Source organism: Phymastichus coffea, unplaced genomic scaffold, assembly GCF_024137745.1.
Source record: "Phymastichus coffea isolate CEN01 unplaced genomic scaffold, Cenicafe_Pcof_1.1 PCOF00026, whole genome shotgun sequence".
Taxonomy (NCBI): domain Eukaryota; kingdom Metazoa; phylum Arthropoda; class Insecta; order Hymenoptera; family Eulophidae; genus Phymastichus; species Phymastichus coffea.
In genome coordinates, this window is record NW_026706837.1 from 3,303,008 (window position 1) to 3,319,765 (window position 16,758).

General features: G+C 38.9%; 3 protein-coding genes across 3 annotated transcripts; all 3 read left to right on the top strand.

The window, feature by feature from the left end:
* The first annotated feature begins 2,310 nt into the window (after positions 1-2,310).
* LOC131675590 (uncharacterized) lies at positions 2,311-3,081 on the top strand. The gene has a single exon (XM_058954623.1). The coding sequence runs from the start codon at positions 2,311-2,313 to the stop codon at positions 3,079-3,081; it is 771 nt and encodes a 256-aa protein (XP_058810606.1).
* A 573-nt stretch (positions 3,082-3,654) lies between these two features.
* On the top strand, positions 3,655-5,253 carry LOC131675591 (uncharacterized). The gene has a single exon (XM_058954624.1). The coding sequence runs from the start codon at positions 3,655-3,657 to the stop codon at positions 5,251-5,253; it is 1,599 nt and encodes a 532-aa protein (XP_058810607.1).
* Positions 5,254-5,601: 348 nt separating this feature from the next.
* Positions 5,602-6,585, top strand: LOC131675592 (uncharacterized). The gene has a single exon (XM_058954625.1). It carries the CDS (start codon positions 5,602-5,604, stop codon positions 6,583-6,585), a length of 984 nt encoding a protein of 327 aa, XP_058810608.1.
* The last annotated feature ends 10,173 nt before the right edge of the window (positions 6,586-16,758 follow it).

The following is a 16,758-nucleotide window of genomic DNA, read 5'->3' on the forward strand; positions in this document are numbered from 1 at the left end:
TTCAAAACTGCTGAACTTTGACCAAAAAAACAATCGCATGAACATCGTTCAACAGCTGTTAAACGACATCAACGACGATCCAATTGCTTGAAAGGGTCAAAACTGGTGATGAAACATGGGTGTACGGTTATGATGTCGAAACCAAAGCACAATCGTCCACCTGGAAACATTCAACGTCACCAAGAGCGAAAAAAAGCACGTCAAGTTCGATCAAATGTGAAGGTTTTGCTTACAGTTTTCTTTGACTGCAGGGCCGTGGTGTGTTCCGTCGTCTCATATGTGTGTATATGTGTGAGCGTGAGAGCCGAGCTTGAGTGAGAACTGCAGGAGATGGCGCCACCAACTGCGCATGCTTTCGCGGTTTTTTGATGAGTTCGCGCCAATTTAACCGCGAGCACGTAGTCAGTATAGCTCGAGCGGCCATTGCGTGCAGGGCTATCGCGAATTTTTACCTTCGTTTGCATCCGTGAAATTCAACGTAATCCGGTTCCATTTGTGATCGTGATAACTAAAATCGTCAACGATTAACAATATCAAAGACGCAAAACAATGTATTGCGCAAATCTAGTGTTTACTATCTATAACAACAACAAATAAGTGGCCCTTGCCACGCGGTGATTACAGGTAGTAATCTACGAACCCTTTCCTCTATCTACTATTGCCTTTGTATGATATCACCGATATCAAGCTGATTTCATCAGTCTTGTCAATCTTATTTTCATTTTGTATGATATCACCGATATCAAGCTAAATTCATCTCTCTCTATAATTATCTTTGTGTGGTACAATCGATATTACCAGCAACATTTATCTAGTGTGTGAATGTGTGTGCGAAAAACATCCGCGCCCGCACGCGTAGAATTTATGTGAACACGTGGTAGTATCTTGCGAAAATAATTGCGACATTTGTGCGTGTCACTATGTGCGGCCTCACTCTATTATCCTTACATTCAAATTCATCCGAATTTATCCAATCTGTATTATTTTAATAAATTGGGTTTTTTTATGCCGAAAGGCTTTTTTCCCACAAAAAAATAGTGTTGTTTATTTTTTACCAGTGCTACATTAACAAACCATAGGGACCAGTTTTGAATCAAAACCTTAAAGGTTGATTCATTTGTAAACTTAAGGGTTAGATCACGTGAAATTAAGTTGTTTCATTAAAATCATTTCCTTTTCAATTTCTTTCGATAAAAAATTGCTGGAATGTCACCTACGGCATTTCAGAGGTGAACCTTTCAAGACAAAACATGGTGCCTCCTGTAAGGTTGAACATAACCTCATCCTTTGTTAGGAAGTGACGTCATCCACACATAAGTTGACACGCGCATGCGTACCGAACATTGCATAACTGTGCAGTTCGTGCTGTGTTTTATTGGACTAAAAGACTGGCGAATACGCCACCTCTGAGCACTTTGTCAACTGGTCGCCGATTACGTTGAACAAGGACGTAGTCATCTTATCAACGTCCAGCTGTCACTCCCATCCAAGGAAGCCTCGCCGCCCAGTGGTCTCTGCATCGAGGGACAGGATCCCAATTATGATAAGACTCTTGTTCTCTCCCTTTTTTTTTATCTTCTATGTATTTGAATCATTCCATTCCTTTAACTTAATCATAGTTTCTAAGAATCAGCGCGCCTTTTGAAATTCATTTATTCGTTAATTACTTAAATCTCGTGTTCGCTTGTCGATAACTTATTGTTTTTCGAGACGGTAATTTATTTCTTTCGGCCATTAAAATAAATTAAAAATCTCTCGTCATGGCTCCAGCCGCAGCTCAAATCGTTAGAGCGAAATTCATCGCAGCGAAATACCAAACCTTTGAAAGGGGAGTGAATGCTCTAGCGACTTACGTTACTGTTGACCCAGACGCTATTACTGCCAATCTACGACTCACTAACTTGATGACATAAAGAACCGAACTGGTGAATCTCATCGACGAACTGATTAACATTGACCCAGAAAATGAACTCATAATCTCATTTGACAATCTGACCACTCGATACTATGACACTGCTACTATTGTAACCAAACTGTACAATGACGCTCACCAACCACGACCATTACCCAACCCGTTAGCTAATTCTACTATGACTGCCACAAATATCACTGTAAGCGAACAACAATTACGAGCGAGTTTGACGGTTCTCGTACGGAAAGTTTGACGGTTCTCGCGCGAAGTGGGCTTCTTTCAAGAGCCAATTTACCGCTCTTGTTCACAATCAAAATGCACTCTCCAATGATGCTAAGGCTCATTACCTATTCACGAGCGTGATAGGCAGCGCCCGCGCTAAGATCGATGAGTATGAGATGAATGCGGAAGATTATCTCAATGCGTGGCGAGCTCTCCTCGATTTTTACGATTTTTACAAGCGTATCGTAGCCATTCGGCATCTGAATGCCGTACTTGATCTTCCAAAGGTCGGAAAGCACAAGGACCAAAAGGAGGTCACTCTTTCTGAATTGTACGATTCGGCTCGGCAACATATTAACGTCCTCAAACGCCTCGATGTAAATTATGGCGAGGACCTGGTGGTTCGTTGTATTGAAAGACGCCTCCCTCCTTATCTTTATGGTCGTTGGAACGACAAGTTAGATGTCAATGAGTTACTATCGTTGGACTTTTTGTTCAAATTCATCCAGAGAGCCATTTTCAAGCAAGAAGCTTTTGATGAATCCAATGCTTATCAATTTAACTCGAAAAAGCGACCCGCTGCTTCTAATCCTCAACGAGCTTCAAAAAGCTCCAAAACCACTGCCACCTCTTCCGCCACCACGCTCTCTCAGCCGTCGACTTCGTCAACACCAACGGCTCGGACTCCTCTGGTGTGTCCCAAATGTAAAGGTTCGCACCAACTTTTCAAATGCGAAGCTTTCAAATCTCTTGACGTTCAATTACGCTGGGATTTCGCGAAGAATAACAAGCTTTGTTTCAATTGTCTCTGGGCCCATAAATTCCCGTGTGGTAGCACGAAAACTTGTAAAGAGTGCGGCAAAAGACACCACACTCTTCTCCATAATACTAGTATGTCCAAACCAAGTGGAAATAAATCCTCCACTCCCACCGATACTTCGAGTTGACTAGTTCAACGCACACTTACTTCAGTGGCTTTTCCTTCAGAGTCACAATTGATGACTACAGCTGTGGTCAAGGTCAAAAACAATCGGGGTAATCTTGTTGTGGCACGCGCTTTATTAGATTCTTGTTCAACTGTAAATTTAATTACCGAAAATTTTGCAAAATCTTTGCGTTTGTCTGAGTTTCCCTGTTCAGTCAGCATTGGAGCAGTTGATGGTTTAGGCACTGTTTCACAAAGGTACATTCAAGCTAGTATCCACTCTAAATATAACGACCATATTCAACAAATTCAACTTTTAATAGTTCCAAAGATTGCCGAAGCCGTGCCTAACGACGTTTTTCCACGTGAGTTCTTCGACATCCCCAAAAACATAAAACTAGCAGATCCTCAGTTTCATTTGCCCAAGTCCATTGATGTTTTGCTATCATCCGGTGTCACCTTATCAGTTCTAGCCGTTGGTCAGATTAAACTCCAACGGGAAAATTCCGAGATCATTTTGCAAAAGACGAGTTTAGGATGAATTGTAGCTGGTGGGAGCATTGACCAGTCATCTTATAGTTCTACGTCTTGTCACATGGTTAAGTTAGATAAGCTCTTCGAACGTTTCTGGCTGATCGAAGACCTTGATCATGAGCCCAATAAATCTCGTGACGAGGTTGCATGTGAACAACATTACATTACTCACACCCAACGTGATTCTTCTGGTCGTTACATCGTTCGTCTTCCATTCAGAGACTCCAAATTTGATTTGGGTAATTCTAAGTCTCAAGGTCTCAAACGTTTCGATTCCCTCCAAGCAAAATTTGCTAAGAATCCGTCGCTGAAGATTGAGTATTCCAAGGTGATGGATGAGTATATTTCTCTGGGTCACATGACTCTTTGTGAGGATAACCAAGATGGTTATTTTCTACCCCATCATGCAGTCGTAAAAGAATCTAGTGAGACTACTAAGGTTAGAGTTGTTTTCGACGCTTCTTCTAAAACTTCTACGGGCATTTCTCTCAATGATACGCTCATTGTAGGCCCAACTATACAAAACACTATTTTTGAACAAGTTCTTCGTTTTCGTACTCACTCTTTTGTGATCACTACCGATATCGAAAAGATGTATCGTCAGATTTTAATTCATCCCGATGATCGAAAATACCAAAGGATTCTCTGGTATCATAAAGGAGAGGTCAAGACCTTCCAACTCAATACAGTTACCTTTGGAGTAGCTGCAGCTCCATTCCTTGCAATTCGCACCATTCAACAACTTGCTCGTGACGAGGCCAGAGATTTTCCAAGAGCTAGTAAATTACTCTTTCGTGACTTTTATGTCGACGACTTTATTTCTGGTTTAAATACTCTTGAAGAACTTTTGGCAATTCGTGATGAAATGATAACTTTGTTGCGTCGAGGTGGTTTCATCATTCGAAAATGGGCTTCAAATCATCTATCTGCTTTGAATACCATTGACAAGAAGGTGTTCGATCTTGACTGTGTTGTCAGAGAAGATCCCATTCAGAAAACTTTGGGTGTCGTGTGGGATTCTCAAAGGGACATCCTGCAATATTCTGTGAGTTGTATCGATCTTCAAGCTACTTCAACCAAAAGACAGCTTTTATCTGAAATCTCAAAGATATTTGACCCTTTAGGTTTATTAGGACCGGTCGTATTGTTTGCCAAAACCTTGATTCAGGATTGCTGGAAGGCCAAGGTTGGCTGGGACGAATCACTTCCTCAAGATATCCATACCAAATGGAAATCCTTTGTTCTTCAATCACCATTTCTGAAACAGGTCTCGTTTCCTCGTCAATTTTTAATTCCAAATCCAACTAGGATTGAACTTCATGGCTTCTGTGATGCCTGCAACTACGGTTATGGTGCCTGCTTGTTCTTGAAATCTGTAGACTCCTCAAACAACGTGATAATTCGCTTAGTTTGTAGTAAATCTCGAGTCGCTCCCGTGAGCGGCGTGACAATCCCTCGATTGGAATTGTGCGCTGCTTCCGTTCTCAAAAAACTTTACGTCGATACTAAGTCTCAATTCGATTTCCCAATTGATCAAACAATTTTTTGGTCTGATTCCACTATTGTTCTCGCGTGGTTGAAAAATGCTCCTTATCTCCTCAGAGTTTTCGAATCCAATAAGGTTGCTGATATTCAAACGTTAGGTGAACAAGTTTCCTGAAGACACGTCCGTTCAGAGGACAACCCTGCAGACGCCCTTTCTAGAGGACAACTACCAGCCGACTTTCTAGACAACTCATTTTGGACTTCAGGACCATCTTGGCTTTCCCTGCCTTCACAAGAATGGCCCAAATCCGTTGAAACTTCTCCTAAAGAGCTTCCTGATCTTTAGAAAGGAGTGTGTCTGTTGATAACGCCAAGTTCATCATTCAGCGAAATCTATTCACGTTTCTCCGTCTACGGTCGATTGACTAGAGTAATAGCATATGTTCTTCGATGGAGACAAAGGTCTCGTGATCAAGGTAAGACAACTCAATTGTTTCCCGACGTCGAAGAATCTTCAATCAGGATGAAGAAAATTCTTCAGTTAGTTCATCCCCTTCTTCCGTCGGAAGTCATGGCTTCCGAAATTAGCATCGTTAAGTCGATGCAACAAGAAAGGTTTCCCAATGAGCTTCGTAAATTGTCTCAAACTTCTAATTCCTTCAAACGGGGAACTAGTTTCGATAACTTGGCTCCCTTCATAGGAGACGATAAGGTTATCCGTGTGGGTGGACGTTTAAACAAGTCTCAGCTTCCATACAATCAAAGGCATCCGATTCTTTTGCCTCAGAACCATCATATTACAGACTTGATTATTCGTCCGACTCACCTTTCCAACCTTCACGCTGGTATTTCAACCACTCTCTATGCTGTTCGCAATAAATTTTTCATCTTGAATGGAAAAAATCAAGTTAGGAGAGTCATTCGACGTTGCGTAGATTGCATTCGTCAAAAACCACCGATAGCTCATGCGCAAATGGGAAATTTGCCGGAGCCTCGAGTTTCAGAATCCCCTGCCTTTGATCGTACAGGGGTCGATTTCTTTGGTCCACTTCTCATCAAGGAGAAAGCTCATCGTAATAAGTCCTTCCTCAAGGTGTATGGCTGTGTTTTCGTATGCTTAGCATCAAAGGCCGTTCACATCGAACTAGCTCTCGATTTATCCGCTCAAGGTTTCTTAGATGCCTTTGATCGTTTTATATGTCGTCGAGGTCTCCCTAGTCACATGTATTCTGACAACGGTACCAATTTTGTGGGAGCAAATCGTGAGCTTCAGGAACTCTACGATTTGTTAGAAAGCCCGGAATTCCGCAAACAAGTGGGAGAAAATAGGATTGCGAAACGTGTGGAGTGGCACTTCAACCCTCCTTTATCACCACATTATGGGGGTCTTTGGGAAGCGGCCGTTAAGAGCTTCAAACATCATTTGAAGCGCGTCCTAAATCAACAGCTCACTTATGAGCAACTAGAAACCTTTCTGATAAAAATTGAAGCGATCTTAAACTCGTGACCTCTTTGTGTTCTCTCCGCCGATCCGAATGATCCTTTAGCAGTTACTCCAGCTCACCTTTTAATCGGTAGACCTATAAATGTCTTACCCGAAAAATCTCTTTTATCAGTTCCAGATAATCGTCTTTCCACCTCCAAGTTCTTGATCAAGGCCCGTCAGAACTTTTGGAACAAATGGCATAAGGAGTATTTACACGAACTTCAGATTCGGCAAAAATGGCAAACCTCCAACTCGACACTCCAACCTGGAATGATCGTCCTTCTCATGGACGATCTCACACATTGCGCAGAATGGCCACTGGGAGTGGTCCTCGAGGTCTTTCCTGGGAGTGACAGCATCGCTCGGGTTGCGTCTGTGAAGACTTCCTCAGGCGTATATAAACGCAATATCACTCGACTCTGCGTGTTGCCGGTGGTTCAAGATGATCCGCCTCTTTTAAAGTCTCAACAACTTCAGGGGGTATGATCGATGAAAGGAACGCCCCAGATGTGCGCGCTTTGGCTTGCCATAATCGAGTCGAGCTACGGCGTATTCTGGAAGAGCGATGAAGCCTGGTCCGAGAATGGTAGAACTCAGAGAGTTCTACAGCCAGAAGGCCAGAAGGGTAACTTCTGGTTCGTGATATCTAATCCGGTACATTGGATCCTGGGGAAGTTGAGACTTCGAATCCTATCGTGCAATTGTTGTATTTAGAGTAGTTGTACGTTTTGTTATAAAGACATTATCTTTGTTCAATCTAGCTTAATCCCGATATGTGATCAACCTAATCAATCAAACATTCCCTCCAACGGAAAATGTTTGTCGCTACTTGTCTAGTCCGTTCACAAGTAACCAAAGATTCTAGTTGCTAACTAGCTTAAGTTGTAAATATGTTATCGTTCTGTGATTGCGTTAGTCATTTTTGAATTAAGAATCCTCTGTATTTATCTATAACTTCATTGTATTATTAGCGTAATCTGCTTCATAGGTTAAGTCTAACTTCTATTTCGCAGCGTCCGCCGGGAGTATGTTCCATCGTCTCATATGTGTGTATATGTGTGAGCGTGAGACCCGAGCTTGAGTGAGAACTGCGGGAGATGGCGCCACCAACTGCGCATGTTTTCGCGGTTTTTTGATGAGTTCGCGCCAATTTAACCGCGAGCACGTAGTCAGTATAGCTCGAGCGGCCATTGCGTGCAGGGCTATCGCGAATTTTTACATTCGTTTGCATCCGTGAAATTCAACGTAATCCGGTTCCATTTGTGATCGTGATAACTAAAATCGTCAACGACTAACAATATCAAAGACGCAAAACAACGTATTGCGCAAATCTAGTGTTTACTATCTATAACAACAACAAATTAGTGGCCCTTGCCACGCGGTGATTACAGGTAGTAATCTACGAACCCTTTCCTCTATCTACTATTGCCTTTGTATGATATCACCGATATCATGCTGATTTCATCAGTCTTGTCAATCTTATTTTCATTTTGTATGATATCACCGATATCAAGCTAAATTCATCTCTCTCTATAATTATCTTTGTGTGGTACAATCGATATTACCAGCAACATTTATCTAGTGTGTGAATGTGTGTGCGAAAAACATCCGCGCCCGCACGCGTAGAATTTATATGAACACGTGGTAGTATCTTGCGAAAATAATTGCGACATTTGTGCGTGTCACTATGTGCGGCGTCACTCTATTATCCTTACATTCAAATTCATCCGAATTTATCCAATCTGTATTATTTTAATAAATTGGGTTTTTTTATGCCGAAAGGCTTTTTTCCCACAAAAAAATAGTGTTGTTTATTTTTTACCAGTGCTACATTAACAAACCATAGGGACCAGTTTTGAATCAAAACCTTAAAGGTTGATTCATTTGTAAACTTAAGGGTCAGATCACGCGAAATTAAGTTGTTTCATTAAAATCATTTCCTTTTCAATTCCTTTCGATAAAAAATTGCTGGAATGTCACCTACGGCATTTCAGAGGTGAACCTTTCAAGATAAAACATGGTGCATCATGAGTTCTTATCACAAGGTCGTACGGTTAATAAGGAGTATTACCTTGAAGTTATGCGACGTTTGCGTGAAGCAATCCGAAAAAAACGCCCCGATTTATGAAAAAACAATTCATGGCTTTTGCATCACGATAACGCACCTGCTCACTCGTCGTTGCTTGTTCATAATTTTTTGGCCAAAAATAATACCGTAGTCGTGTCCCAACCTCCATATTCACCAGATATGGCTCCGTGTGACTTTTTCCTGTTCCCAAAGTTGAAGAGACCCATGAAAGGGCGGCGTTTTTCCTCGATTGAAGAAATAAAGGCCGAATCGCTGAGAGTGCTCAAGGACATACCAAAAAGTGAATATCAAGAGTGCTTCGAAGATTGGAAAAAACGCTGGTATAAGTGTATTATATCTGGGGGGATTACTTTGAAGGGGACGACATTGATGTAAACGAATAAATAAATATTTTTTTGGAAATACGATAATTCCGGGTACTTTTTGAACACACCTCGTACTTCCTGAACATTAATGCAGATATTGCATTTTCATCGATTTTAATGGATTATCGAAAGGGAAATTGTCAGGGTGACACAGCGTTAATTTATAGAATTCTATCTATAATTATGAAATAGTTACTTTAACATAGATCCTTATTTCGTTAGAGCGTATTGAAATATTTACGTTACGTACAGAATGGTTCAGGGTGAACAATATAAGTCAACTTCAGGTACTGTCTTGATCGATTAAATGTTATTTGATTTTATTCATTAAATAGCTATCTTCTTGAGGCTAGCTCTCGGTAGGAATATATGTACTTTATGAGTACTCACCTTTAGCTCGAGATGTTTCCATACAGCCTCTATTTTATTCTTATCATAAACTTACAGGAAGGTACTCATTTAATACTACCATATTTTTTGTCATATTAGAAAAGTTTATCAAGGATTATGTTATATGTTTTTACCACTTAATTTGAAACTATGACAGTGTATTTCGTGCATTCTTGCATAACTAAATATTTGTTCGTTCCAGGAACCAAGCATGAAGGAATTGAGATACTACTATAAAGGAATTTCTGTAAGGAAAGGGAATGTCCACATTATCCGGTTATGGAACACAGTGGTAGAAAATGTCATTTTTATTATACTTCATAACAACCAATACTGGTATGGTAATTTAATTGACTGCGACCGATAATCGGAAGAGAAATTTCTGGATCCATAGAGCCATCACGGCTACTAACGCGATCCTGCGATGATGCAGAAGGTTACTTTGTAAGTAGATTCTTATTAAACGAGTGCGTACTAGAATATTTAGGGTATATACGCAATGGCTTAGCGTGAACGATATAAGTTAAGCTCTGTCTTGGTCGACTGGATAGTTATTCGACCGGACATTTAGTTTCATTAACGAAATAACTATATTCAGTATTAGAATTAGATTCACTCACGATAAAAGGAAGTTAGTCATTTGATAATGCCATATTAATGGAGATATTGGGACAACATATCAAACTTTGTATTTTATTATTTATATTACGGCTAAGATTTGAAAGTATGACTGTGTTTACCATGCATTCTAACTAAATATTTGTTCGTAATTAACTATCTGTTTGTTCAAGGATTCATGTGTGAAGTATTTTAGAGACTACTATTAAGAAATTTCTCTATGGGAAGGAAATATCTGCATTATCTGGTTATGTAAAAGGAGGTAGAAGTATTATTTACTTTACTTTGTGAACATCAATACAAATATAGCAGTTTAATTCATTGCGACCGAAGATCAACAGGAAAATTGCAGATGCTATACACGGCTTCATGTATTCATGTTCCTGTAATATTGAAGAATATTACTCGAATAGTGGATCCTCATTGCATAAGAGTGTATTGCAATATTTTCGTTACGTATGGAATGGCTTAGGGAAAACAACATATGTTAATTTCAAGTTCTGTCTGAATCGACCGGATAGTACCGACAATTAGTTTCCCTTGAACTTTTATTCGGTTCTCATCTCAAGCTTAGAAGTTACTCATTTATTATTACCATATCAAATGAGTCATTAGGAGAGATAATTGCAATTATCAAAAATTGCATTTCTATATTTTTATCTACTAAGATTTCAATATATGATAATTTTTTTCATCGATTCTTGCGTTATCAAATATATGTTCGTTCCAAAAGTTAAGCGTAAGAAAATTCAGACACTACTATAAGAAAGTTTCGTCATTGGTAGAGTCTTATTACATAAGTATGAATTAAAACATTGGCGGTGCCTACAGAAATGTTGAGAGATGGATATATATATTATAACGAGTTGAGTTTCGTTATGTCTCTCTCTTCCCTTAAGTCAATTGTAATTTATCAATAACTGTTTTATGTATCCTTCCCTACCTAGCCGCAGCTCCTGACGCTGTACGTGGTAAGTGAGAGAGCGCCGAGCAGAGAGAGAGAGAAAACCGCGTGTATGCCAGAGTGCGTGGACGCATGAGTGTCCCGCGCGTTGCCTAATTGGCTGAGGCGCGCCGCTGCCGAATAACCAAGGAGAGAGAGGGGGACCTCTTCCGCGTGCAAAGAACAATTAACTGCCCGCTGCCACGAGGAACGCAAGCCTAGCCGTCAACGCGCAATCGGTAGATGCCTTTGTGCTACGTAGCCTGCGTTTTTGTCGTTAGGTACCGAGAGTGCAGAGTGTGCGCGACCGCGTGAAAGACCGTGGCACCGAAATGCATCCTGCGGACTGTGTGCTGTGTGCGTGCGTGCTGACAAGCTGTTGATCGTGTCAAGAAGGCTGCCCCGAGGCCGAATATTCGTGCGTTTCGGAAGCGAGCTCTAGGCTACTGCGAAGCCGACGTGTAAGTACTTGCTCGATTATCTATCTCTCTCTCGCTCGCTTCCTGCTTGTCTCTCTCACGGCGCAAATCATTTGTACGCCTCCTTATTTCCTTCATTTTTAGTAAATGCTATTTCTCTTAACCACTGTGTCTTTCCTTTCGACGCCCTCCCCTCCTGCGCTATGCTCACGTGCTAACTCGCACCGCCAGCAACTACCTGACCTGCGACGCTCTCCGCGGGCCGAAAGCAAGGACGCCTTCAAGTGGCATAGCTGAGTCACTGGGCTGGGTTCCGCGTAACCCCATACCAAGTCTGCAACGAGCCGAGTAGCTATTTAGCTTCACCCTTCACGGGGAAGTCTGAACCCCCGTTACATTATGGCGCCCAACCGGTATAGGGTCTGTAGTTAGCTGGAAAATTCGCGAGTCAAAAAGATTCAAGCGCAAACGCGCGTGCTAGAGAGCGAAAGTGTACAAGAACAGGCACACGAGCCGCCGCGATTACATTCCGAGTGTGAGCGCGCGATGTAAATAAAACGGTGACTACAAAGCAAGCGTACACACAAAAGAGCAACATAAGCAGCGTCGCAACTTACGAAAAAGACCGTATTGCGAGTAAAGATAACAGTAGCAGCTAATTTAGGCGTCCGTTTACAAATATAACGCGCAACATTACAGATTGTATATTCGCCACGCAAAACTTGTAAGCGTCGACGAAACGTACGTTACGCGGCTCACTAGTTAGAGTATTTACAATTTGTGTTTATAGTTAGACAGCGTCATTGCCCAGCGTCGGTTGAGAATTTTCGACAAGTTACGGAGCTCTACTAATCGCCAAATTCACTTATTTATTTATTTTTCTTTCTCTTCCCTCTTGCTCGTGGTCCGTATAAAATTTTCTTTTCTTTCGGTTATTTTGCTGTTTTTTACAAACCCCACGATGGTTCGATATACGAAAGGGGAAACAGATTGTACCGACGACTGAACGGCCACTACACTGAGAGAGACTTTATACAAACGCGTTTCGATAATCCTACGTTAGCGGAAGAAAGGCAAAACGATTTAGCGTGCACCTTCTTCCGGTCGGAACTCTTGCTGGACGATATACACTTCCGCCCAATAATCTTTGCCCATCTGAGAACAAAACGACTATAACTTTGAAACTCCATATCTCGGCTGGAAATACACCTACAGAGCTCTGCAGGGGCTCATTTGAAAGAGTTTTTTGAGCACTTTTCAAAGGTGTATATTAAAATCATGCTTAGATATTTCCCTTGCAGATAGGACGGCGAATATCAAAACAAAAATTACGAAATTTTTGCTTTTTCTTTAACCGCTTGTCATTTCGAGAAAAAAAATCGTAGAATAATTCTAAACATAGCATTTTTTAGCTCTTTTTCTGCACTATCCAAAACACTCATTCAAAAATAATTTTCGTCTAAATTCAGCGATTATATGAGCATTTCATTCAAAAACAGCATCTATATTCATTGCTCTGTATCTCGGAAAATTCGAATTGTAGAAAAAAATGCTCTATTTTGTAAGTAGAATACGTGAACGAAATTTCATAATCATATGAAAACATTTTTTTTTCAGTCGTAATATTAAGTAGTCTAATTTCTTCAATATTTCACTTTGGAATAATAAAACAGATCATTCATATTCGAAGCTATTCTATTAATTGTAGACAAATTTTAATTGTATGCAAATCTCGATCAACGAAAAATCTAAGTAGAAAAATTAATCTAATCTACCAAAACTGACATAACTAATGATTAGTGAAAAAAATTTTTTTTTAATGTTGTTCTAATCTTCTAAAAAATTGTTTACCATAGTAACATATTATTGAAGTATGGCACCGAGAGATTTTAGTAAACGTTATCAAGTTATTGGATTTCACATAAATGGTAAAAGCAATCGTCAGATTGCTAGTATTCTCAATATTCCTCGTCGAACCGTAGGCTACAATGTAAATAAATTTAAAAGTAGCGGCAGTGTTGAAGACAAGAAGCGCTCTGGTAGACCGCGGAAATGATTGCTTTTACCATTTATGTGAAATCCAATAACTTGATAACGTTTACTAAAATCTCTCGGTGCCATACTTCAATAATATGTTACTATGGTAAACAATTTTTTAGAAGATTAGAACAACATAAAAAAAAAATTTTTTTCACTAGTTATGTCAGTTTTGGTAGATTAGATTAATTTTTCTACTTAGATTTTTCATTGATCGAGATTTGCATACAATTAAAATTTGTCTACAATTAATAGAATAGCTTGGAGTATAAATGATCTGTTTTATTATTCCAAAGTGAAATATTGAAAAAATTAGACTACTTGATATTACGACTGAAAAAAAAATGTTTTCATATGATTATGAAATTTCGTTCACGTATTCTACTTACAAAATAGAGCATTTTCTTCCAAGAAAATTTTTTTCTACAATTCGAATTTTCCGAGATACAGAGCAATGAATATAGATGCTGTTTTTGAATAAAATGCTCATATAATCGCTGAATTTAGAAGAAAATTATTTTTGAATGAGTGTTTTGGATAGTGCAGAAAAAGAGCTAAAAAATGCTATGTTTAGAATTTTTCTACGATTTTTTTTCTCGAAATGGCAAGCGGTTAAAGAAAAAACAAAAATTTCGTAATTCTTTTTTTATATTCGCCGTCCTATCTGCAAGGGAAATATCTTAGCATGATTTTAATATACACTATTGAAAAGTGCTCAAAAAACCCTTTCAAATGAGCCCCCGCAGAGCTCTGTAGGTGTATTTCCAGCCGAGATATGAAGTTTCAAATTTATAGTCGTTTTGTTCTCAGGTGGGCAAAGATTATTGGGCGGGAGTGTACTTAACGATATTTGTACGGTGTTAGACGCGGAAATGACGCTAGGTACCAAGGGCGAAAATGAAGACGACGAAGAGCAATTAGGCTTCGCGGCAAGCTCGCCGCAAGAAGCCGCAGGGCCGATCGACATGTCGCTCACGTTAGATGCGAACCCCTGTTACAATATTAATATGGTTCTGGGACATTCACAAGTTTATGTGATATCCCTATATTTAAATATAATAAATTCTCAGACGGATTTTTGTTCTAGGGTTCAAGCGGATTTTAGGCAAGGGTAGTTTATTATAGTTAGAATTAATTGCAGGATTTGTAAGAGCAAGTTTTTCAATAATATAAGTGCAGACCCTGTTAATTTTTGAATATCGATTATTACTTTGTGTTACTATGTTTTTCAATAATTTGATAATATTCATGATTAATTTCTTTTGTAGGTATTGTAACTTTGTTTAATTATGGACAAATAACTCGAAGAAATTAAAAGTAGAAAATTTTGAATATGTAATATTTTGATATTTTATTTACCATTGATTACACGTTGTACCAGCCTACACCTACACTCCCGGTTACTTACTTTTACACCCCCCCCCCGGATAAAATTATTAAAACTTTGAAATTCTCTATTTTTGGTGCAAATTAACGTATAGAGTCGGGCGGGGGCGCATTTGAAAGCTCTTGAAAAGCGTGTAAATCATCAAGCTGGTGTAAATCATGGATATAATAAAATTTTTTTTTTTTTTCAATCGATAATTAAAGACTGAAAATTATAAAAATTCTTGTTCATCTTTGATCTCCCGCCAAATTTCGAAAATAAATAACATAAAAATTTAGAGCACGATATGTTGTGGGTCTTTCCAAACCCTATCTAAATCACTCGTTCAAAAATTATTTTCATCGTATATGATGCAAGTGTCAGCTGTTTTCCCAAAATTTTAGGATGATTTAGTTGACAAAACATAACTAGTCATCATAAATATACATAAGAAATTCATTTTAAAATAATTGCCTACTTAGTATATAACACGCTCAAGAATACTGAAGGTGTTTACAATTACAGTATTTACCAAACCCCTACTCTGATCAAATCAGGTATACCTTTTCAAATATTTCTATACTTCTGGCTATAAGCGTATCATTCTGTACTTAAAATTTTGAGCATGAATAACGAATTTTATACTGTGTAGCGATCATGGGGAAATCGAGAAATTTAAGTATCCATGAGCGTAATAAGATTATTGCCCTTTATGAACTCCAAATGAGTTATCATGCCATTGCAAAAAAATTGAAAATGGATAGGCGCACGATCGTTTATGATGTTTGAAAATACAGGGCAACAGGTAGTGTAGAAAATAGGCGCCGAAAGCTAAGAAGAAAAACTACAGCCAAAGAAGACAAATACATTTACCAAATGAGTTTGCGAAATCGAAAAATGACCGCCTCAGAACTTGCCGCCGATTTTAATGAACGTGCACGAGGAAAATCGGTAAGTGTGAGTATAGTGAAAAGGCTTTTTCGTGAGAAGGGACTTCTTGGTCAAATTGCTGTTAAAAAGTCACTACTACGAAGAATTAATGAAAAGAAACGTCTACAGTAGGCAAAAAAACATAGAAACTGGGAAATTGATGATTGGAAGAAAGTGCTTTGGTCCGATGAATCAAAGTTTGAAATTTTTGGAAATAGAAGAAAATATGTAAGAAAAAGAGTTGATGGAAAATATATCGATGATTGTTTCGTTCCCAGTGTGAAGCATGGTGGTGGTTTAGTCATGGTATGGGGTTGTTTAGCTGGGTCAAAAGTTGTCGATCTGGTTAAAATTGATGAAATTTTGAAAAAAGAAAGTTACAAAAACATTTTACAAAAGCATGCAGTGACGTCATACTTACGATTAGTTGGACGACAGTTTCAATTTCAACATGACAATGATCCCAAACACACTTCCATATTATGTAAAAATTATTTGTTGAATTTAGAATGACAGAAAAAGCTGAAAGTCATGCAGTGGCCACTACAATCGCCTGATTTAAACCCTATCAAGTTACTTTGGGAAGAACTTGATCGATCTGTGAGAAAGTGTTGTCCAAAATCTGCATCTGTTTTATGGGAAATTTTACAAAAAGAGTGGAAAATTCTTTCCCACTCAACATTGGATAAACTGATTGCAAGAATGCCAAAGATATGTCAAGCTGTAATCAAACACACTAAGGAGGACATTTCGATGAGAAAAAAGTTTAATTTTTTTATACAAGTATAGTTTTGTTGTGCAAAATGTGTATATTTTTCAGTAACTTTCGTTACTTATTATTGATACATCATTTGGTGCATATACTTATTTTTAAACTGTTTAGTTTGAAGAATATTTTGTGAAAAAGTTATTTAGTTTATGCTTTTATTTTAATGTTGATGAACAGTCTACCAAAGGTATTTCATATGAATATCTTATTTGAATTATGATACCTACTTACTTATTCGTGCAAATTAAACGAGTTACCCAATTAAACA

Bases quoted from the DNA above. Each gene is read 5' to 3' on its own strand.
- LOC131675590 (XM_058954623.1), top strand. From the start codon at position 2,311: ATGAATGCGGAAGATTATCTCAATGCGTGGCGAGCTCTCCTCGATTTT.
- LOC131675591 (XM_058954624.1), top strand. From the start codon at position 3,655: ATGGTTAAGTTAGATAAGCTCTTCGAACGTTTCTGGCTGATCGAAGAC.
- LOC131675592 (XM_058954625.1), top strand. From the start codon at position 5,602: ATGAAGAAAATTCTTCAGTTAGTTCATCCCCTTCTTCCGTCGGAAGTC.